Raw genomic sequence first — 21,695 nt, forward strand, 5'->3', positions numbered from 1 at the left:
TTAGCATAAGCAATAAATTAGCAAGAATCCCCACTGCTTACTAAGAAAGCCAAAGTATGTCTTGACTAGGTGCCTTTGGCTCTGGACTTTCGTTATGCAGTGAGTGATTCAAGGCAGTCTGTACTTACCTGAGGGTTTTGAGAGGTGTGGTGTGCTTGCAAGAGTTGATATGGTAATTCCAGCGTGGCACAGCACAGGAAGAGGAGTGGGGGGGAGAGGTGAGGGAACACCTCAGAAATGCAAAGCAACACCCACAGTTGAATCAGATAATATCTGGAAAATAAATGGAGTGGCAGTCATGCTGAAATTGGCACTACGGGAAAAAACAGCCTGTTGGAAAGTTCACATATAGCTACTCGGTCTCAAATACGATATCCCTGAGGCAAGGAATGTGTCTTTCTGCTCAGCTATGAAGCACTTTTGCATATTACAGTGGGCTAATAACCCATGGACTTTTTGTTGCCCTTCACTGGCAATACAGGAATATCTGTTTTGTTCTGGTGCATGTTCTTTTCTACTATCAAAGGCTGATTACATGATGTGTGTATAAGCTACTTGCTTTCTATTTTTAATTGTTTTTCCTCTACATAAATACAACTGTCCAAGGCAGTGAGATGTAAGTGGAAGGGCTTCTCTTTCACTTTCCTATTTGAATGATGTTTAAGACAGAGCAACCCACTTTTAGCTCACTCTGCATGAAATGCGAAGTAACTGAGATTCTATCTCTTGTAGGTTGTGCCATTCTTGGCTCAGGTAGAAAGAAGCAGAGGAAAGAAGGTTCTTGGTACACATTCTTATCTTCCCTGAGTAATGACCGAGGATAAAACCATCTGCAAGCGTAGAGCAAGATTTAATATGTGAGATTAGACACTTCAGTGTTTGTAGTCTAGCACTCCATCACTTGCAATGTCTGGTGCTCTGTCTAAGGAGAAATAAGTATTACTTTTGAGTGAATTCAGTCCTTTGTATATTCCTGTCCTTTCTTCTGATCACATGTGGGATTTACAGCGGCCAATGTGGAACTGTGTGTCCCAGCATGACTGCAGCTCGTACTTTCCCGTGAGATGTAAAAGGCTCCTTTTTTATTCATCTTTTGAACTGTGATAAGTAGACTGTGGGAGATGCTGCTGAGTGTCATTCACTGTTGCATGATGTGAGGTTATCGATCACATTTTCTCCCAGGAATGTCCAAGCAGATACTCACATCTCTCATGAGGCTGCATTGGTGAGAATTAAGTTGGATAGTCTCTGACCTTTCCTCAAATACCTTTTTGAATGGCAATTTAAGATTTTTCTTCTGTGCACATAAAGGACCCTGGAAAGGTCTGTCCAGATACAATTAACCATCTGCCTTATGTTTCTGAAGTACTGCATATCCGAGTTTCCATTGTGATCAAATCAGTTCATTCCATCCTTTTCTTACATCCCAAACATGTAATCAGTCACTGCTTTTTAGACTCCAGGATTATAACATTGGTCTGGCCACTTACAGAAAACATCATGCCCTGTCGTACCCTAAGGAACATTAGACAATTCAGCAGATGCTTGGACTTCTTTTAGCAATTTATACTCTGAAAAATGTACAAAATGTTCAAGCATGTGTCTAATCCTTTGCTGAATTGCTATTGCTAGAAGAGATAAGATGAAAACTAAGAAAGCCAAAATAGGCTGGAGGTAACCAGACTGTTTTGTTGGTTTGCAGTCCAGATGCTGATGGTGTGGTGGCAGAAGCTTTGCTCACATTCTGGTTCTCCTCCACGGATTGCAAAGAAGCACTGCGAGAAAGAGTTGAAAGGATCTTACGGAGGGGCCTGAGAAAATACACCGGACCCCTGCGAATAATTGTCAGGTCTTCTACTGTCTCAAGTAAGTATATTGCATCTCTCTTAAATCTAGTTCTTGTGCTCTTCTCATTGATGGGACTTGTTTTTCCCTTATGATGACGGCTGTTACTGAGATTGAATCTTCCCTGATGTTAAGTAGGAACAAAATCAATGGCACTGTATAGAGCTCACCTAAGTCTTTTAAATAAAGATTGACAGGAGCAGATGCTTTGTGGCCTCTCCGTACAATTTTGCTCTTCCTCCAGACTGCAATATCAACGTCACCCTCCTGTCAGGGTAAATAGTAGGAGCCTCACCACAGTGCTTCAGTACACAGCAATGCAAACAAACATGGTCCTTAGGTCTTTCCGTCTTTGAGGAGCCTGAAATTGCAGAAACTATGCATGGGGAAACTTTGTGGGGAAACAATACATATATTGGGAAAAAATAATTCTTGGTGGGGGGATCACAATTCTTTGCAGACCACTTAAGCCAGCAAAGATGCAGTGAGACCAGACAGCTGTGCTGAATGAACAAGAATCATAGGTCAATTGCTATTCTGGATGGATCCAGGCTTCTTCCCACTCAGAAAAGATCAGGAGCAACCCCTTGTTCTGCCTCTTGGTGCTTGAAATGGGCAAGATGCAGCAGAGCAGGGAAACTCAAATATGAGCTGTCAAACGACCTTTGTTTCTTAATGGCCCAACCAGCCAAACCATCCCACCATTGGGGTGGCTTGGGATGATGGGTAGCATCCGTCTGGGCAAAGAAGCACCACTTTTCTGCTTCCTTCCAGATAGAAATAGTGTGTGACCATCAACCAAAGAGACTGAAAGGCTTGTGTTTTGTTTTCAGTAGTTGTGTTTTGTGTTTGTTGTTTTTTTTTTTTTTAATGCTGGTCAGGCCATGGCTTAATGAATCTTAATTTGATGCCTTGGTTAAAGGACCAAACTGGAAGAAGTACAAAAATGCTTGTTAAGAATAACTGTGATCTCATCAAGTTATCTGGGTAGTTGTTTATGTTCAGTCTGGTAAATGAGAGAAGCACTTCAGAGCTGTTTTAGTTGACCTTGAACTGCACCAGGGCTGTTATAGTAATATTCTGTGATTCTATGATTAGTTGCTAGTTAAAAAATTAGCTGATACAAATGAATCACTATGTTTTTATTAAATATTTGGTTTCAGTAAAAGATGGCATCTTGGTGTTACTTTGATTAAGTTGTATGATAAACTTCCTGTTGCTTTTCTTGGCTGTCCCAGGTTAACCATAAAACACTGACTCCATAGGTCTGCTACTCACTACAGGACTAGCATTGTGCAATTGTTACCCATGGCACAAAGGAACATAAACACTATCTTGCCATTTCTAGGAGACAGCAACAAAATTTAGATCTTTCTTTGCTAATCCGATTTCAACAGCGCTGTGAGGTTTAGGCAAGCTCCAGTTGGCTGTGCCATTTAAGAAAATGAGGTTGAGTCAGGCAGAGAGTACAGAATGGAGCACTCCTGCACTTTCTGAGGAAGAGAAGGTCTCAACTTACAAAGTTCATCCTTCTTCCCCACACCTGGTAGAAGAGACAACTTACAAGAGGTCCTGGAAGTCCAGAGAGGGATCTAGGTTTTGCATTTCCAGTTTCTTTCTCCCTTCTAATATATCCTGTGCAGTACTAATACGTAAGCCAAGGAAAGCTGAGAAGCCCTAGGTTGTTCCACATTCTGCAGAACCTTTCGGACATCTGCTTCATTGTAAGTTTGATAGTTTTACCAACTGGAATCCCTATTTATCTTGAGGCAATCCCAGAACTTTTTCATGATGGCTTCTAAAAAACCATTAACCTTTTTCATTATAATCCCCTTATCAAAAGATTCCAATTTGGGGGGGCAATAATATAGCTTACCTTAGGTGAGCACAGCTAACTAGTTGAACAAATCCAGGTCAGGCACTTATTTACATGGCATGCTAGGAGGGTCTGATAAGGCGAATGAGTAAGTCTTCCTCCCAGGATCTAATCGTCTTGTTGTTCAACACCATGTCTCAACTTGCACTTCACTCAAAAGTGTTTGCTTTGGGGATCAGCTCCAATAAACTGCCTTCAAATTGGGTGCAACACTAGTGGTCCAGGGCAGAAGCACAGAAGTAAGTATTTTGCCAACACAGGATCTTGCTTGCCCCTTTGTTCCAGGGACTGGGAATAAAGAGCTTTGAGGAGATGGAATCCAAGCTGATGATATTTTATGAGTTCACTTTTTTTTGGGAGGTGAAAACCAAAGAAGGTGGATGGCATAGATGTGGAAAAATAGTGTGTGCAAAACAAAGGAAAAAAGGCAGAATAATACTGTCTTTATTTTGTATCATCACTAAACAGTTGATGTCCTTTAAACAGAGCTGCAAAAATACGTTGTTATTGGGGTGTCTTCAGGTGTGTTGTTATTATTGAATTCCCTACTTTCTTGTTTAGCCATAGTTTACTTAGTCTCCTAGCCAAGAACAATGATATTTCTAGACATCCACTATAGCTCTGATAAAAAATGGGAGGTGATGGAGATCTCTTTGTTTGTTTCCAGTTGGGTTTGTCCACCCAAATATTTTTCAGTGGAGAAACTAGCAAAGTCCTATCTTCTCCAAGACCAATGGAAAGGCTGGCAGAATAAGATCTCAAATCACAGTTGACTTAGAAACACCCAAGTTAGAACTTGCTCTTCCACTTGTATAGAAAGAAGGTGTCGCAGTTTGTCCTCTGTATAGTTCTGGCACCAAAGAGATCTACAAGGCTGATTTTTTCTTTCCTCAGGGTTTCCTGATTAGAAGTAGTCACCTCATAGCCTGCATCTCTATTAGGCAAAGTGTAGAGCAGCTTGCCAGCCTATTTCCCCTTGCCAGGTAGGTTGGAAGTCTCTCAAAAGGTATTTTTGGGAATGTACTCTTGACGTCAGAAAGAAACTGGTTGCAAGATCACTGGCACTGTTCGTAGTGAGTAGGAAGTATTCCCATCTGTCTCACAGCCAAGGGTTTTGACCGTGAACAATGAGTCATGAATTGGTTTTGATCAACAAGTCAACTGTTATTATTTCTGTTTATCTGGCACCTGGTACTTGCCAAAGCTCCTTGCAAAGTACAGAACCTGGTGAGATGGATTCTCATTTCTTTATCAAGTCTTCTTTGGGAGACATGCAGATGAGTGTCTGACCTGGATTATTGAGGTACGTTTCATCAAGTTGTGGCTCAAAGAATGTCTGTGGCAGTCTGTGCTTATTTTTTTGTACTTGCCTCTTGTACAAGCCACAACAGCAGCCTGCGGTAGTAGAACAGGACATGTATCAACACATTGAGAAACACAGCGGGGATCCTACATTCCCCCACTTTGATGCCATTACCCTAGCATAAAGCGGCAGGTTTCAATATTTGCAAGTCTTATTATCTTCCCCAAAAGGCTTGGGGAATAAACCAGCTCTCTGTTCATGCTAGGCTTGTGTCTGATCCTGAACAGTAAGAGTTCTGGGGGCTTCCTGGCTCAATACAGCAGACTGAAAAACACACACACAAAAATCCCTCTATTTTCATTGATAGTGATGAAGTTGATACTTGGTTTGGATGAATCTGCACTTACATATCACCATGTGTGTCTTCACTGGACATCTGACAACATATGGCATGTTATCCTCACACAGGAGGGATATTATTGAACTAAAGATCCCTTCATCCTTCAGAAGGGGATGATGATTACCAGTTTTGGAGCTACAAATTTCCATGAAAGACAAGGATTGTTGTCTTAATCAGGAAACGGAGAGGAATTAAGTTGTGGATGAAGGTGGAGATGGGGGGAAGTCATGCATGCTAGGACAGGTCCCGTGGACATGAGTAGGGAGGGAAGGGCAGGGTGACAGGGACAATTAGAGGTACACAGCTTTTGTCTTGTCTCTACTGGGTTACTCTCCCCTACTGGAGGAATGAGAATTGCATCATCTCTACCTAAGCTGTGCTTACCTACCTTACCTATGTACCTACTTCCACAAGGGTGCTTAACCCTAGGGATGTAATTCCTGCTGAGGGAATGGAGAGAATGTAGGAATATTAGTAGGAAGTTGTTTTGTGTGCACGATGTAACCACAGAGGAGTGAGACTTCCCTGATGAGCCCAAAGTGCTTGTGTGTTGCCATCTTTCGGGACACTGCTGTGTTTCCTTTCAGGTACAGTTCTTGGAACAGGACTTAGCCTCTCATCCTGAAGGACTGCTCTAATTCCCATTTCACCCCAGTACCTGGGGCCTTCGCAGTCTTTAACGTAATTAAAGAGCATTAGGGTAGAGACACTATCCCTCTCTCTAACTGCACTATGGGACAGATTCACTCTGTGGCACTCCTCTTGGCTGCCCAAGGTTGGTGAACTGCTGAAACTTGCCAGAGATCTTTTTTTTGGCTACATGTATTACTGTTACCCTAAATAACATCAAAATAGGTGATCCCACTGTTTCTGATGCATCTGAGAATTCTGTAATTCCCTGTCTTTGAAGGACTTATGTTATCAAAGTGACAAGGGGCAGTAGAGGATGCTTCCTCTGACGCATGGCACAAAGCTTTGCTTCAAATGCATGTCCAAGAAAATGGTATTAGTACTGAAGTGCTATTAGGACTGACTTTATTTGTTTATTTTTACATTTTAAATCCTTGTCTCCTCTCATTACCCCATTTAAGATAATCCCTACCACGTCTTCTCTGTGGGAGAAAACAATTTAAACATTACTTATGTGATGAACACAGACCATGCAGTTTGCCTTTGAAGCTAGTGGTTATGTTATGGCATACAGAAATCTGCAGTTGGAAGCCTTGAAAGAAAATAAAGCTGCTTGTGGAAATTAGCAGCTGTGAAAAATTAGGTAATTGTCCTGGTAAAGCTGCATCAGGTTTTTGAAGAAGCTTTTTCACCTCTGATTTTGAAGGCCTCTCTGGCCCTTTCTAAACTGAAAATGCCTGGTATCCTCTAGTAATGCGTTTTCTTGCCTTGATTGAACTTCTTCAATGTAATGTCTGCTCCATTTATGTCATTAAGGGGTTTTGACTGTTATTTTCCCTTTAATGTTAGCACTGGTTTCTGTAACTCAAGTGAAATAGGGCAGTGGACACACGATTAACCTTTCTGATGAAGTTAATTAGAGACAAGACAATGTAAGCACATTTTTCTGGAGGAATCTCTGAGTCCCTTGGAGGGGAGTGGTCGCATTCACTCTGCAGTTAAGTACAAACCTGCCAACATTTAGATGGTTGCCAAATAGACATACAGGCTTTGGGCACTGAACTCCTTCAGGAATCCTGGCCTTAACTGGCTATTGCATATAAACAATACCAAAATCAGGCAGCTCTCCTGCTTTTAGTTACTCTCCTTTTCTTTCCATTCTTGCTTAAACGTGTATATTCAGCAGTAAAAATAAGATATTAGCTAATATTAATCTCAAATAATAACTGTACCAAGTCACTATTCTCATTCATAGGAAATTGAAGCTGGTAATTTAGGTGTGTTCAAAGGTAATTTAGTTAACTGAGTAAACAAAATAACTGTTTTAACTGATCATCCAGCTGGAAAACAGGGACCTCTTCTGAAGTGTGCTTTCCCTAAGCCATATTTCAATAGATTGCTGTGATTTTAATTTAACCATTAGTTTTCGCTTAAGTTGGGCAAGCTTTAATTTAATAGCAAGTTCCATTTTGCAGGTAGGTTTGCATATTCAAGTTTAACTTGTTCTTGTTTACAGTGGAAGCCTGAAGACTGTTTTCCTAAATGCAGCACAAACAACTATTTTTGCAGCCCTATGTGGTTGGGATGAGATATGACATTTTAATTGTTACTAATTGATGCTTTTTGTTGGTAGTGCAAACAACTAGGGCAACTAGTAAATGAGCAGGGCAGAGAAATTATCTCGTGCCTTACAAGTGATTGCTTCAAGGCAGGGCTTGCAGTTTGTTGGTTGGCACAATGAACATCTGTGCTGTTGACCAGGTAAAAAAATGTCAACATTTTTTGATGGTGACAAATGAAAGAAAGCCCCAAGTGAGGTAAACCAGCAAGAAACCTGTTTGTTTTTTTTGTTTTGTTTTGTTTGTTTGTTTCCCCCAGAAATAGCATGTAACCCAAAGTGTTCCCTGCTTTTGATGGTACCTACTGTGGGTTCAGCTTATCTGAAAATCACGTCAGCTCTGGTTTCCAAAGTTGTACATGTGCTCTGAATTTGGTTTTGAGTCCTGTGTCCTTAATTTTGAGCCCTTAATTTCACCTGTCCTAATCTGCATGTGTTCCCAGGTCTGTTAACACCTGCTTTTGCCAGGTGGTTTGTTGTTGTTTCCCCCCCTGTGGTGTTTTCTTTGATACCTCTGTTCCAGCTCCCAGTATGGGATACACATACAGAAGATTTTTAGTTTTATTTCAGGTGCCTCATAAAAAAAGCCAATAGAGATGTAGACAGGTGCCTTGCAGAACGGCTGCGTGATTCACAGCAAAAACTCAGTGCAGCGAGAACATACCGATTGAATTGCTTCCGGCACTGTGCTGGAACCAGCTGGTTGCTTCTTTTGTCTCCTTGATTAGCTTTGCAACATAATGCAAGTATTAATAATTGACTGCAGGCTTTATAATTAGGCCTTATGAGGTAAATGTCTCTCCACCCAGAGAGGAGTTAAAAAATAAAAATAAAAATCATCAATACTGCACTCAAAGGCAAAAAGTTTGCTTTCATGGTTGGTTACATTTGTTGGTTTCTTACCATTTTCCTGCTATACAATATTAGAATGACCCTAATTAGTATTCAATTAGTATTGAATGTAGTATGAATTTCCAGGAAAATATTGGATTTTTAGCATAGTTCAAATAAATAAGTAGGGCCAGATTCTTTCCAAAGCACTTTTTGACAGTATAGCCACATAGGTGAAGCAGACAGTTTTTTAGCATGGCTCAGCTCCTGTTTCTTCATTACTTTTTAACTTACAGAAATTTGTAGCACTGCTGAATCCCCTTGCTGGGATCCCCTAGATTTTACTATTTGATATTATTACATTTTGATCTAAGGAATATTGGCAACAGACAGCAGTGTTATGCATGGAAATTCTTGGAGTACAGCAAGCATTCCTGAAACATGGAATTACCCATGCTGTAAGGTTTTCTCCATTCTCTGTCATAGTAGTTGAGAACGTGCAAGTGAACACTTTTATTGACAGGGGACCTCACAAGTTGCTGCTTGCTCACCAGTAAACCTTTATCATGAGAACAGTTCTCATTTATGGTGAATAAGACCATCACTATATAAATTTTCAGTTATAATTCATCTCCTGTTCTAACAAAACAAAGCAGCAGTTGGATGCGTGTACGTCAGCCCTACCACTGCCTTTCCTCTGTAACATTCCCTGCAGTCAAACTGTATGTACACTGCAGTTCTTTTTGCTTCCTTTTTATATCACAAGCTGCTTATTGTCTTGTTAGGAAATGATGGAGTATGTATCTAGTAATGGTGGATTGCAAACATGCAATTCACCCTGCATACCAGGAGCGTCAAGCCCACAAGCAAAACACAAGTTGCAAGAGCACGGTAGGCAACAAGTATGATCCAGAGCCCTTTGCATTCAAAAGAGACTCCTCCTGGCTTGGTGTGGCTTTGGATCGAAGCTAGATAGCATTCTGTGTAGCTGCAAAGAGAAAATAAAAATCAAGTAGATAAGGACAGGGATCTGTTGAGGAAAGCTCCAGTCACAGACTGTGAAGTTGTGTATGCTGTACAAGAATTTCTGGACAATTTAAAAATGGTATTAAGACTGTGATTATCCCCTGGATTGCTGGCAACTAGAATGGTAGCTCCAGAGGATATTGGCTGGCCAGAGAACAGCAAACTGCACTGCAGAGAGGAATGCACTAGCCGGTGCAAGATCGTGACCATTTATGAATTGCACTGGCTTCTACAGCAGCCCCCATCTGCTCTGCCTCTCGTGATGCCCAGTACTCAAGCAGCCATAGGGTAGGACAGCCATGGAGGAGATGAGATAAACCTTGTCTGTGCTGTCCTGACCTTACACTGACTTTTTTTTTGTTGTTTCAGATGTGGAGAGGAAAAGAGCAGAAGCAATCTTCAATGACAGTAAGTGAGGGCTTTTTAAGCCTGGGAAAACTCTATTATTTTAATTAGCATTAAGAGTCTCTGAGCCCTTTTCTTGGCCCTTAAAAGCCTTTCACTTTCTTCTGTCTAATGAACATGACCTTACACTTTGCACAGATGAGAAAATCCTGTTTAGATTAGAAATCCTGCTCAGTCACAGGGAAGTCATTTGTCAGTGCCTACCAGGATGCTTTAAAACTGTCGTTACTGGCTTGAAAGCCTTCAGTGTAAATGGGATGAAAATCCCCTTTAGAAAAAGTCTTACACACACTGCTGAGTTCCTTGGTCAGTTGTGTTTGTTTGTTTTTTTTTTTTGTTTTTTTTTTTTTAATAGTGAGATTTTCCTCTTGTTAAAAGTAATAGCAATTAACTGAGAAAAGAGCACGTGATGAGAAAGGAAAAAATGCCAAGGATACTATAGACATACCCTATGTTGAGCAGAGAGGAGATCTTCAGGTTCTGCTGCTGTGTGCTGCAGAGCAGCACGCCCTGGTTGATACCTGCCCATGGCATGCTCCTGCCTCCAGGAGTGCTGGCGTGGAAGGTGGAAGGTGCATCTTAAAGGTGAAGTCTGACATCTCTTTAAAAATGGTTTAAAACGTGTACTTAAATATCTGGTCAAGTCTAATCCTGCCTGCACAGGACTGTCAGTTCTTTCTGCATCTTGGAGCAACAACTGCAGGATCTGTTGCTTGTCCTTGATGCTGTAGCATGACGATTCATCTCCACCTTGTCACCTGTTATTTTCTCATATATGCTCTAAGTGATGAGTTCTACACCTGGCTGTGTACCAGCATGCTTTTCAATTGACACTTTAAGGATGGCAGCCTGGCAGAGACCTGTATCTCACCCTGTGAATGCAAAGTGCCCCTGAAAGCTGGCAGGAATGGGCACATGTGGAAGAGTTTGGAATAGTGGCTTTCAGCATGCTCCTAGAAATTGGGAATTTGACATTTCTTTTGTGTATATCAGAAGGAAGGAAGGACAATGAGGCAATGTGTAGAAGTTAAGTCGGTCTGTGATTATAATGAAAATATTGTGGGTTTGGGGATGACTAGTAGTGTAGAAAATGCTGTGGAAATAGACAATGCTCAGTCTTCTAAAGGTATTGTTGTAGGTGGTCTCAGTTGTAGGTAGTACGTAAGTTGAGATAGTCCATTTTAGAGATGTTTGAGCTTTCAAGGAAGGAAGTCAGCCTGTCTGGAGACTTAATAGCCATTAAAAAATAAATAAATAAATAAAAATCTTACAAATCACAGAATCGCTGAGGTGGGAAAGGACCTCTGAAGATCAGCTGGTCCAACCCCCCTGCCGAGCAGGATCACCTAGAGCACATTGTGCAGGATGGCATCCAGGCAGGTTTTGAATATCTCCAGAGAAGGAGACTCCACAACCTCTCTGGGCAGCCTGTCCCTGTGCTCTGTCACCCTCACAGTAAGGAAGTGCCCCCTCATATTCAGCCGGAATCTCCTATACTTCATCTTGTGCCTGTTGCCTCTCATCCTCTCACTGGGCACAACTGAAAAGAGAACGGCTCCATCCTCTTGACACCCTCCCCTCAGGTATTTATAGATATTGGTGAGGTTTCCCCTCAGTCTTCTCTTTTCCAGGCTAAACAGGCCCAGCTCTCTCAGCCTGTCCTAATACGACAGGTGCTCCAGGCCTCTAATTATCTTAGTAGCCCTCCTCTGGACTCACTCCAGTAGCTCCATGTCCCTCTGGTACCGGGGAGCCCAGAACTTGGACACAGCACTTCAGATGTGGCCTCACCAGGGCTGAGTATCACTGAGGGCAGGATCACCTCCCTCGGCCTGCTGGCAACTCTTCCCAATGCACCCCAGGAATGGATTTCTTCCACCTCTAGAAAGGTTTGAGCTCTTAGCAAGGTAATGTAAAGTAATGGAAGATTAAATAATACTGCTTTTTCAGTTTAAGTGCTGGTGTTCTGGGTCACTGAGAACTACTGTGTTTTTCTCTGTGTTTGGAACATTGACCGCTCAGGTGGTTGATTGAATTAGACAGATCTAGGCCCTGAGGATTACCAATAGCTGTCAGGAGGTAAACATGCTAGTACAGACAGTCTTATCAGTACAATCTTCCGTTGTCCTTTCATGTAGAAAGTTTTGGACAAGTATCTGTATTTTAACATTTCACTGTTTTCCTTCATTGCAGTTACAAATTTCTGTATAGGGCAGACATTACACTGAGCACATCACCTTCTCAATATTGTGTGACTTTTTTTTTTTTTTTTCCAAATTTATGAACAGCTTTCAATCTGCTGAGTTATTGCTGCTGCTTTTCATTATGAGGTACTATTAACATCACCTTGTGCAGATCCTAGCAGGAAGGGGCAGAGGTTATGCTCTGTGTGGCTCCAGTGTTTCTCTTCTGAGGACTTCAAGGGGACTGGGGCTTGCAGCTCTTCAGTGAGGTATTACAGATCTCCACCTCGTCCCCCTCTGGGTCACTGTCTGTGAGAGACAGGCAGTGCAATAGTTTGGATGGTATTGCCACTCTGCAAATAATTCTTAGCTCTGTCTCTTTTTCAATGGATTGGGATAGTTCTGTCTGCCAACTTTCCTAATGTCTAGCTGAAATCGGGACCTGGTCTAGTGGGTCTTGTTCCAGGTAAGACAAATTTGACACTGGTTGAAGGGGAGAAGACAGCTGAAGCATCTCCCTCAATTGAGGAAGTTTCTAAAGCTACCGGAGAGCTTCAGCTGCACCTAAATGTCTGTTTAGTGGCTGAAACCATGAGTATTTCCATTCCCTTCTGGGTTTGGGGGATAATACTTACCATGGATGCACACTGTGTTGGAGGTATCCATGCCTTTGTCACCTCTGGCTTGGATTGGCACAATGCTCTTTGCCTGAGCAGCTCCCAAGGTCCAGCTGCCATTTGTGCAATGTGCAGTTGCCTTATTCCAATCAACATCTTGCTGATGCAATCTGCATGCATGCTTGGTAAAAACCCGTGGCTTGGATCATTGCCATCTTAGATTTTGCCTTGTTCATGTTTTATCCTCGTGACAAATCACCTGGGACTGAGAGATGGCAATCCCTATATTTGGGAATTGTCCTGGCTGCATGGTGAAGGGTTTTGATTCCTGATTTATTTGAGCTGTTCATGAAGCTAAACCTGAATGCTTGACCATCATGGCTTACCATAATAGTCAGTTGTTCATTCAGGCTTCTAACAGAATGGGTTGTGCATGAGGATCTCGGTTTTGGGGGGCTGGTGGAAGGTATGTCTTCGTGTTGATGTTACACCTTTAGAGAACCTAGGTGGTGTGTGATTTTATGTACGTTTTCCATAGTACCTGCAGCCTTTGGCAGGCATGTTTACTAAATGGAGGAATAACTAATGCATTCTTTTTCCTTTCTGACAGTCTGTGGGTTACGGCAGAATAGATCAGTCAAGTCAATAGCGAAAGCATCATCGTTGCGAATAGTCGGCGGATTGTCTTCTGCAGAGACTGGGGATTGGCCATGGCAAGCTAGTTTGCAGTACAATAATATCCATCGCTGTGGTGCGACACTCATCAGCAATACGTGGCTTGTATCTGCAGCTCACTGCTTCAGAGAGTAAGTTCCTAGCTTAGAGAGAATCTGCAGCAGAATGTGCACCATTTGGATCGAGCTGGGGGGCTTTCCAGATTTCCAGCACACCCCTAACTACTCAGGGGAACAGTTTTCTGCCTTGGAAGGGAAACACATTTGGCACATTAAGGGAAAAAAAAAAAAAAAAAAAAAGTGAAGAAAAGGTGATGTGACTGAAATGATAGTGTTTTTTTCCTGTTACCCCGAATGTTTCTAAAGGTTTTCCTTGGTGTTATAATTAGGTTGCTGCAGCTTCAGGCTGCTACCAGAAGTTATAAAAAACCACATTCCTCCCTTTCCGTTCAGCCACGTACTCCCAGCACTCTTTGTTTCAACTGTGGCAATTGTGAAGCTGCAGGGCATGTACGATGAAACAGCTGCTTGAACAAATTATTACCATGCAAAAAGAGTAAAGGAGATGACTTTTCTAGCAGGAGGGCTTTTGGGCCTGATTAAACCCTGTAGCCACAGTCTGGCTAGATCAGTGTCGAGGGATCAGAAGGAGTAGGAGACTGTGACTGAGGAGGAAATTGCTGTCTTCTAGAAACAGGCTAAAATGATACGGGGTACAGTGTTATGGGAAGTGACAGATGCCTTACAAATCTAGAAGGAAGCTTGCCTGAAGGGGTTATGAGAGAAAGGTGTTTGTCAAGTTTAAAGCCCCAAGTACTTATATTCACAGCTAAGTATTTACAGCACTCTTACCTTTTTCAGCATGAGTCACCCTCACAAGTGGACTGCTACTTTTGGAGCTCTTTTGAAGCCACCAAGCTTGAAACGATCGATCAAGACTATTATTATTCATGAAAAGTACCGCTACCCAGAGCATGATTATGACATTGCGCTTGTGAAGCTCTCTAAACAAGTCGAGTTTACAAGTCACATACACCGTGTGTGTCTGCCTGAGCCATCTGAGACTTTTCCATACGATATTTATGCTGTCATCACAGGCTGGGGAGCACTTACCAATGACGGTGAGTCCACCGGGTAACCCATGTGTTGCACAAACCATGGTGCTGATCTGCTAGTGAATTGGTATCACTTATGTAGCCTGTATGTTGTATGGCAGCAAGCCTAGTTTTTGTCTAGAAGCAAAGATTTCTCAAATTTGTGAGCAGCAATTTCTTGCTCTAAAATTAGACTGGATGAAGACAGAGCTACAATCCACTTAAGCAGAATATAGCAGAAATGACCTCCTTTTCCAGGCTTTCCATTTCATAGTGTACATTCTTCAGATAGGTAGTCTAGCCATGCATGTGTTTATGTAATGCCTGAGCAAATATTCTCCCAGCTCTAGCCAGAAGCAGGTAACTCTGTAGGCTTTCAAGAAAATGTGCAGAGTGAGCTGCATGTAGTGACTTGCCCAACCTCATGCTCTTATCAGGCCAAGTTGTGAGTACATTTAGCAATGGAATCAAGCTGTCTTGATTTCATATCATCTACCCAAATTGCTAGGTAATTTGCATTCCATGGTATTAGATGGAACATCTGTAAAATACAGTATTGTACTTTGGGCACTATATACCATGCAATCATTAATTCTTTCTTAATAGTACAGTTTCTAAGTGAGATTGAGTATGTACACTTTCCTTAAGGCCTAACCTAGAGAGAATAACAAGCAGTACCTCTGTGTTAAACAAAATTAAGCTGGTCCTCTATAAGATAACATTATTTATCAACACAATTGCATTTACTCAAACTATTCATTCCCTCAGGTCCAACTCCTAATGCTCTTCAGGAAGCAACAGTGAAACTTATTGACTCAAATACTTGCAACAAAAAGGAAGTGTATGACGGAGACATAACACCCAGAATGTTGTGTGCAGGATACTTGGAAGGAGGAGTAGATGCTTGCCAGGTAACCATAGCTGAAAATTTGCAAGGAAAACTGTTTTAATGCTGATTCCAGTATTTGGATGATCAAACTTTAACTGATAGTTAATTAGTCCTTAAAATGAGCTCTGTTCAAACAAGAATTAATATGTAAAATGAAATAGCATTTATTACATTTTACTTAGCAAATAAATCTATACTAAGCTAAAGTTGTATAATATTCAGAATGTAAATCTTTCATGGCACAAAGTGGAATTTCCATTCTGTAACTGAAAATAGCTGCTAGGAACCCATTTGCTTTTCATAATATTTTCTGTGAAATCTAATAATTTGTTTTCAAAAATACCAACTGGATACACCATATTGAAGTTTTATTCCTCCATTGCTACTGTTCCACACCAGCCCCTTGTTTAATGGACAGAAAACCCCTACGTTTTCCTTTATACTAGAGGATTAATAATTCTACATATTATTATATTTAATATGTGTGCCTTGATTTCAGCAAATTGTTCTGCGGGAGCTTTGGCAACTAATTAAAAACCATGTGCAAAAATGCACAATTGCACATTGAAATTAAATGACAGGATCATCTTATAACAGATCTGTTACAATCTTTGGTAACAGACTTTGATCAGCAAAAGGAAAACTGTGAAGCAAAGATAAGGAAGCTAGGCATAAACTGAATAGGAGGGACACATGTATGATGCAGAGTTGCAAACATTGCAAAGCAATGGTTATGTTCAAGCAAAAATATTTCCATAAGAATAACTTTTAATAAGGCAATTTCTATTAATGTTACTTATAAAGAGTATATTTGTAAGTGCTGGTTCAAAACAGACCCATTCCAGAATCCCAGTCCTACAGATTTAAGCAAAATTCCTTGCAGTCCTGGAGACCTAATCCCTCTGTTCCTGTCCTGCTCAGCATTGAAGAAACTTGAACAGAAGGATCCAACTGCTGTGTATTTCAGTTACGTCTTTTGATGGGTGATGGGGAATTTGTTCTGTTCTGTGAGGATTGCCTTTGACACTGCAAGGTTTCAAGCCTAACAGTTATCACTGCGTCATACTATTAACAGTATCTGAATTCAGCCTTTGAGAGTGACTAAAGTCTTAAGGAGATATTATCTAGTTAGAAGACCAATTTCCTGAGGAAATTATTTTTGAAATGTTATTGCTGCAAGTGACTGAAAGAATTTGCTGAAGGGATAGTGGTTACTGGAGAAAAAACAAAACAAAACACAACTCTTGTTGGCTTAGAATGATGCATATGTTTGTGTTTCCCTACTTTGTACGAGGAGGAAGACAAGCCAGTGTGAGGAATGTTTCAAAAAACAGAAGAGAAGGGATTTTTTGTTTGTTTGTTCGTTCATTCATTTTTAATTAAAGGATATTGTACAACCACAGGTCAGGAGGCTCCACAGCAAACAGGCAAAAGTCAGTGAATTCCAACTCAGATCTCATAAGCAGATTGAATTCTACACAAATGGCAGCTCTTGAAATACTACTTGCTTTTCTCTCTTATTGGATGCTTCCTCTTATCTATGGAGAGAATTATATTTTCCCTCCTGATAAATTAAATCTTTTATTTTTTTTCCTCCTCTTTCTCCAGGGGGACTCTGGGGGACCACTGGTTACTCCCGATTCTAGACTGATGTGGTACCTCGTGGGAATAGTGAGCTGGGGAGACGAATGTGCCAAACCAAATAAACCTGGAGTTTACACACGAGTGACTTATTTCCGTGACTGGATTACCTCAAAAACTGGCATCTAATTCCAAAACCAAAAATGGATTCAACTACATAGGTTACACGTAACTCATACTTGTCTGTAATTGTGAAAAGTTATTTTTTTTAGTATGTACATTCCTATGTAGTTTTGGTCAAAGCAAACTTTGCCCGCAGCAAGCACTATCTTTTCTGTCAGAGATCCTAAGCCCTTGTGAATTTATACTAAGCATATGAGATTGCTGTCCTCATCTTTGAGCTTTGAAGCATTCTCACTTAGAAATCATCAACTGTTGTCATTAAACTAACATTTAAAAGCTAGCTATTTTACTCCTTTATAAACGCAAACAGTTTCTGGGGAAAAAACAAAACAAAACAAAACCTTCAACCACAGCTGAGGTCTGAAGATGTCCACACTCTAAGCATACAGGAAGCTGAAGCAAATGTTGACACAGCTGACTTTCTAGGAAAGTGAACTCTTTATTATTCGTATTAGAGAGCATCATCTGCGCTGACTGTATCCAACACCCTGGATATTCACCCTGCTTGGTGGTCTTGGTGGCTAAAAGGGGATCAGCCACGAGTGAGAACAGATCCTAGTTAAGGAAGAGGAGGATTTCTGTGCTTGCAGTAAGTTGGAAGAGCAAAGACAAAAGTTTCATGTTCCTGTTTTTAAGCACATTTTTAACAGGGGAAAGAAAAAGGAGGATTTTATGAAGTTCAAATTACAGCACTTCTACAATAGCATTTTCAAGTGTCACAATATCCCTGTACAGTATCTGTACAATGCCCTTCTAAACAGTCTGTTCAACTTGCAGTGTCCTTATTATACAGAAATGCTAGCTTTACCAACATTTGTTTGTAATATGTCTCCGTGAACAACCTCACTGGAAGAAAACCCAGCATTTAAATTCATGCTAAAGGAAAGAATTATTCACCACAAACTGGGAACTACCTTTTACTTCAAGTCAAGAAATTGTGTGCTTTTTCAAGGGCATGCCAGCCAACAGAAGCCATCCCACTGCAAAGAAAGTAAACAGTGATAAACTCTCTTTCTTGACTGATGGATTCATTTCTGCCACGAATAAATATGATCCTGTTTTATGAGGCCATTTCATATTAAAGAACAGTCCAGATGAGAACTTCAGGGTAAATGCTATCCTTATACATGGATTAAGCACTTTTCCTACCTCTGTGCATGACATCTAATATATTGCTGGTGGAAGGGGGATCAGTGACGTGACTCTTGCTGTCCCCTACAGCCCAGGCCTTCGATATGAGGAACCGAAGTGACAATCTAATACTATCTCCTTCTCTTTGAATGGCCTCCAGACTGTTTAGGCTGTGAACACAGGACTCACAGGAGTCTGTACGAGACATGAAAGAATCTGCAAACCCCACAGCTGAACTTAAAACAGAAAATCTCTCTGAAGCATCTTGACTCCCCTTCGACTCAGGATTTGGTCTTTCAGCTCTTTTCCTGTGCATGATCAGAATCCATGGGAATAGGATGCTTGGCATTTCCTGAATAGTCAGACCCTGAATGAAAAGTCTACACACAGATGGAAAAACCTACATTGAGGCCTCAGGGTGGTGTAGGGGGAAGCAATTGTCTTATTTTTTTAGCTCTTTCCAAACTTTTTTCATACTTTTGAATTTTGGCTTAAAACAAAACAAAACAAAAATAACCTTATATCAGAAATAATTGAAGGCTTTAGTTTAGTTTTGCCTTTGATGTAATAGTATCTCTGTTCTGATATTCCATGTCCATTTACAAATTAAAAGGATCTTGGGACAGTTAGGAGGATAGTCAGGTGCAGCAAATCTGTTTTCTTAATTTATTGGTGAAGTTTGTAATTTATGCACTTTTGAGTTGCTGCTATTTTTAAAGTAAGAATTTACTCTGGGCTAGGTTATTACAAAATAGAGACTGTACAGAGTTTTGGATTAGGTCACCTGGAAACACAGTTTTCTTCTAGTATTCAGGTTCCACTTTTTATTAAAGGTATCATTTGGTAAGAAAAAAAGTACACCTATTTTTTGTTTTACCGCTTACTGCTTTGAAGGTGAATGCCTTGCTTATAATCAACTGATGAGTTGCAATTGAAAGCAAGCAGTAGTTCACATTCAGAGAGAGATAATGTTTTGTTTTGCACTTAAATCTATCTTTTTGCCCAGCAAATGGAGAGGCAACAACACGGGGGCAAGGCTCAGATTATCTGTAATCCCTATAAACTGGTTCCTACCTCACACTGAAAGTGACACACATAAGATACCTTTAAGAGGAGAAAGGCAGCCTTTATTTCAGATTTTATAGTGAGAGGCCAAAAGGCAAGAAGCGTGTGGGAGAATGTCTACTTTACTCAGGGAGTCCTGAGCCAGCCAGATGCACTTTTCTTCACAAACTTTTAGCAAACTGTCTGGCCTGGGTTTGTCTTATATTCCATGTCAGTGTTTTATTTATGAAGACTCTGTTTTCTGCAGTAGATAAAAAAGAATATTGTGTGATTAAGGAAAAGGATTTTTAAAAACCTTTTATTATTGTTAAGATTTAGCAAGGATTTAAATGCTATAAAGGTAATATATTTCATAACATTAAATGTATTTTAAAAAATTGCTCTTTCTTTGTCTTTTTTTTTGTTTGATTATTTAATAATAGCCGAGGTAAAAATGTGTATTTGATTCAAAATAGACTTATATTTAGTTTGGTATAAAACTGTACTAAAACTCCATCTCTTTTTCTTCATTCCCAAACCTAGGAATTTTGCTTTTAACAGTGGTGGGATCTTTACAGACATTTCTGCAGTGACAAAAGTGAGGCATCTACTTTTCTAAAGATACTGTAAGGTGAATTTCAATATGGCTAGTGCTATGTAAATTTGAAAATGAACCTGAACCTTCTTCCTGGAATCAACCACCTCGCTTGTTGCCTTGCAAAACCTTGTCCTTCTAACATGGCATTCCTGGCACTTCACTGTAGGGACTCCTATGCAGCTGATGTACCAATTCTCCTGAGATTACCCAGACAGATTTACGGCTTCCAGAAACATTTTCCAAACTCCAGGTTATTCAAATCAGGTTGGTTGAGGCTTTTTCCAAACTCCAGGTTATTCAAATCAGGTTGGTTGAGGCTTGCCCAATACTAACTTGCAACCTGGAGCACAAATACGAAGCAAGTAAGAACCTGATTGCACAAGGCCTAACCACATGAGGAGGTCTGGTTGAATGACATCAAGCAGTCCCTGGGATTTCTTATGTAAGTAAAACTTGAAGAAACTCCAATTTCATATCTACTGCTCCTGTTAACAAATTAGAAGAGCTGAGAGCCAAAAGATATTACGTATGCCAATTAATACTTATCTGGCAACTTGCAGCCTGTGTTGGAGATGCATGTGCATGGAGAAACTGGCTCTTGCTTTTGAAAATGTTTTCATGCATGTCAACCTGGAATCAGCTTGGGTAATTAGTACTTTTGTTTATCTGGATCAGGATTATAAGAACATTGTTAATGTGGTTTCTAGGAAGGTGTCACTTACTAGAGCAGCCTTAAGTGAGAAAATCCTTTAGCCCACCCCACTGGGGAAAATTGAGACCTTTTAAACATGCTAGCAAAGCCTTCCTACGCTGCATGTCATGGAAAAAAGAGGACATTAAAGCCTTACCAGGCAGCACTTCACTGCTTTAAGAGCCCAGGGCAAGCCATAGCCTGTGGCAGGATATTTGGAAACCCATCAAAGGAACACTGCTGATGTGGATTTATGGTCATTTCTGCACAGGCCTGTGTGTTAAACTGAACTGTGTTGGCCATAATACTGTCAAATAATATGTTTTTAGGGAGAAAATGACGTGAAGGTTTGTCAGCTAATTTATTAAATAAATCAGAGAAGCAAACACATCCCCCAAATCACCAGTATGGAGTCCTCGTTAACAATGTGAAATCATGGCTGGAAATCAAAAAATTGAAACTTAAATGTGTTAATGGTTGGGATTTTCACAGCAGGTGAAAGCAGGTAGATTTGCAGCTGACAGCTTCAGCTCCTTTTGCAGACAGTGGCTTTAAAGATGCATTCAATATTTGCACACAGAATGCATCTATAATAGCGCATGTGAACTGAAGTCACAAAGGGATTTGGGGTGTGAATTGGCTCAAGTACAAAAATGTTGTTCTGACCACAGCAATGTACTACTGATCCGCCTTAGGAAGTCAGGAAGCTGACAGCCTTGTTTGGTATCTTTTGCCAATCTCAAATGCTATAGCTGATCTTAGTGGAATGACAACTCTGAAATTGGGATTTTTTTTTTATTATTTTATTTTTTATAATTAAGTTCTTAGGGTTATATGTATTTTTTAAGGAGATTATGGGCAAAAAAGAACAAGTGAAATGGTTCCAGATGTTTCAAATTCTGCAATCTTGGAAAATAAGCACAAAACCTTTATGTTATGGTTGGTACCATCAGCCTAGAGGGCTCCTTAGTAAACCTGCTAATAACTGATGCTTTTGAGAACCAGTTTATTTGCCTGCAGAGATAAACAAAACCTGTCTTGCTTTATTTGGAAATCTGTCTTAGAATCCCCACGTT

At 40.6% G+C, this 21,695-nt stretch overlaps 1 protein-coding gene across 1 annotated transcript in view; it reads left to right on the forward strand.

Moving 5' to 3' along the window:
* LOC137856328 (transmembrane protease serine 11E-like) overlaps positions 1–18,802 on the forward strand; it is a 41,753-nt gene extending 22,951 nt beyond the window's left edge. Inside the window, exons 5-10 of the mRNA XM_068681602.1 lie at positions 1,703–1,866; positions 9,899–9,937; positions 13,345–13,540; positions 14,270–14,529; positions 15,271–15,413; positions 17,000–18,802. Of these exons, the coding sequence (XP_068537703.1) occupies positions 1,703–1,866; positions 9,899–9,937; positions 13,345–13,540; positions 14,270–14,529; positions 15,271–15,413; positions 17,000–17,161 (964 nt within the window). The 3' untranslated portion in view covers positions 17,162–18,802. The remainder of the gene's footprint in view (positions 1–1,702; positions 1,867–9,898; positions 9,938–13,344; positions 13,541–14,269; positions 14,530–15,270; positions 15,414–16,999) is intronic.
* The last annotated feature ends 2,893 nt before the right edge of the window (positions 18,803–21,695 follow it).

The sequence above is a fragment of the Anas acuta genome, chromosome 4 (genome assembly GCF_963932015.1).
Source record: "Anas acuta chromosome 4, bAnaAcu1.1, whole genome shotgun sequence".
NCBI lineage: Eukaryota > Metazoa > Chordata > Aves > Anseriformes > Anatidae > Anas > Anas acuta.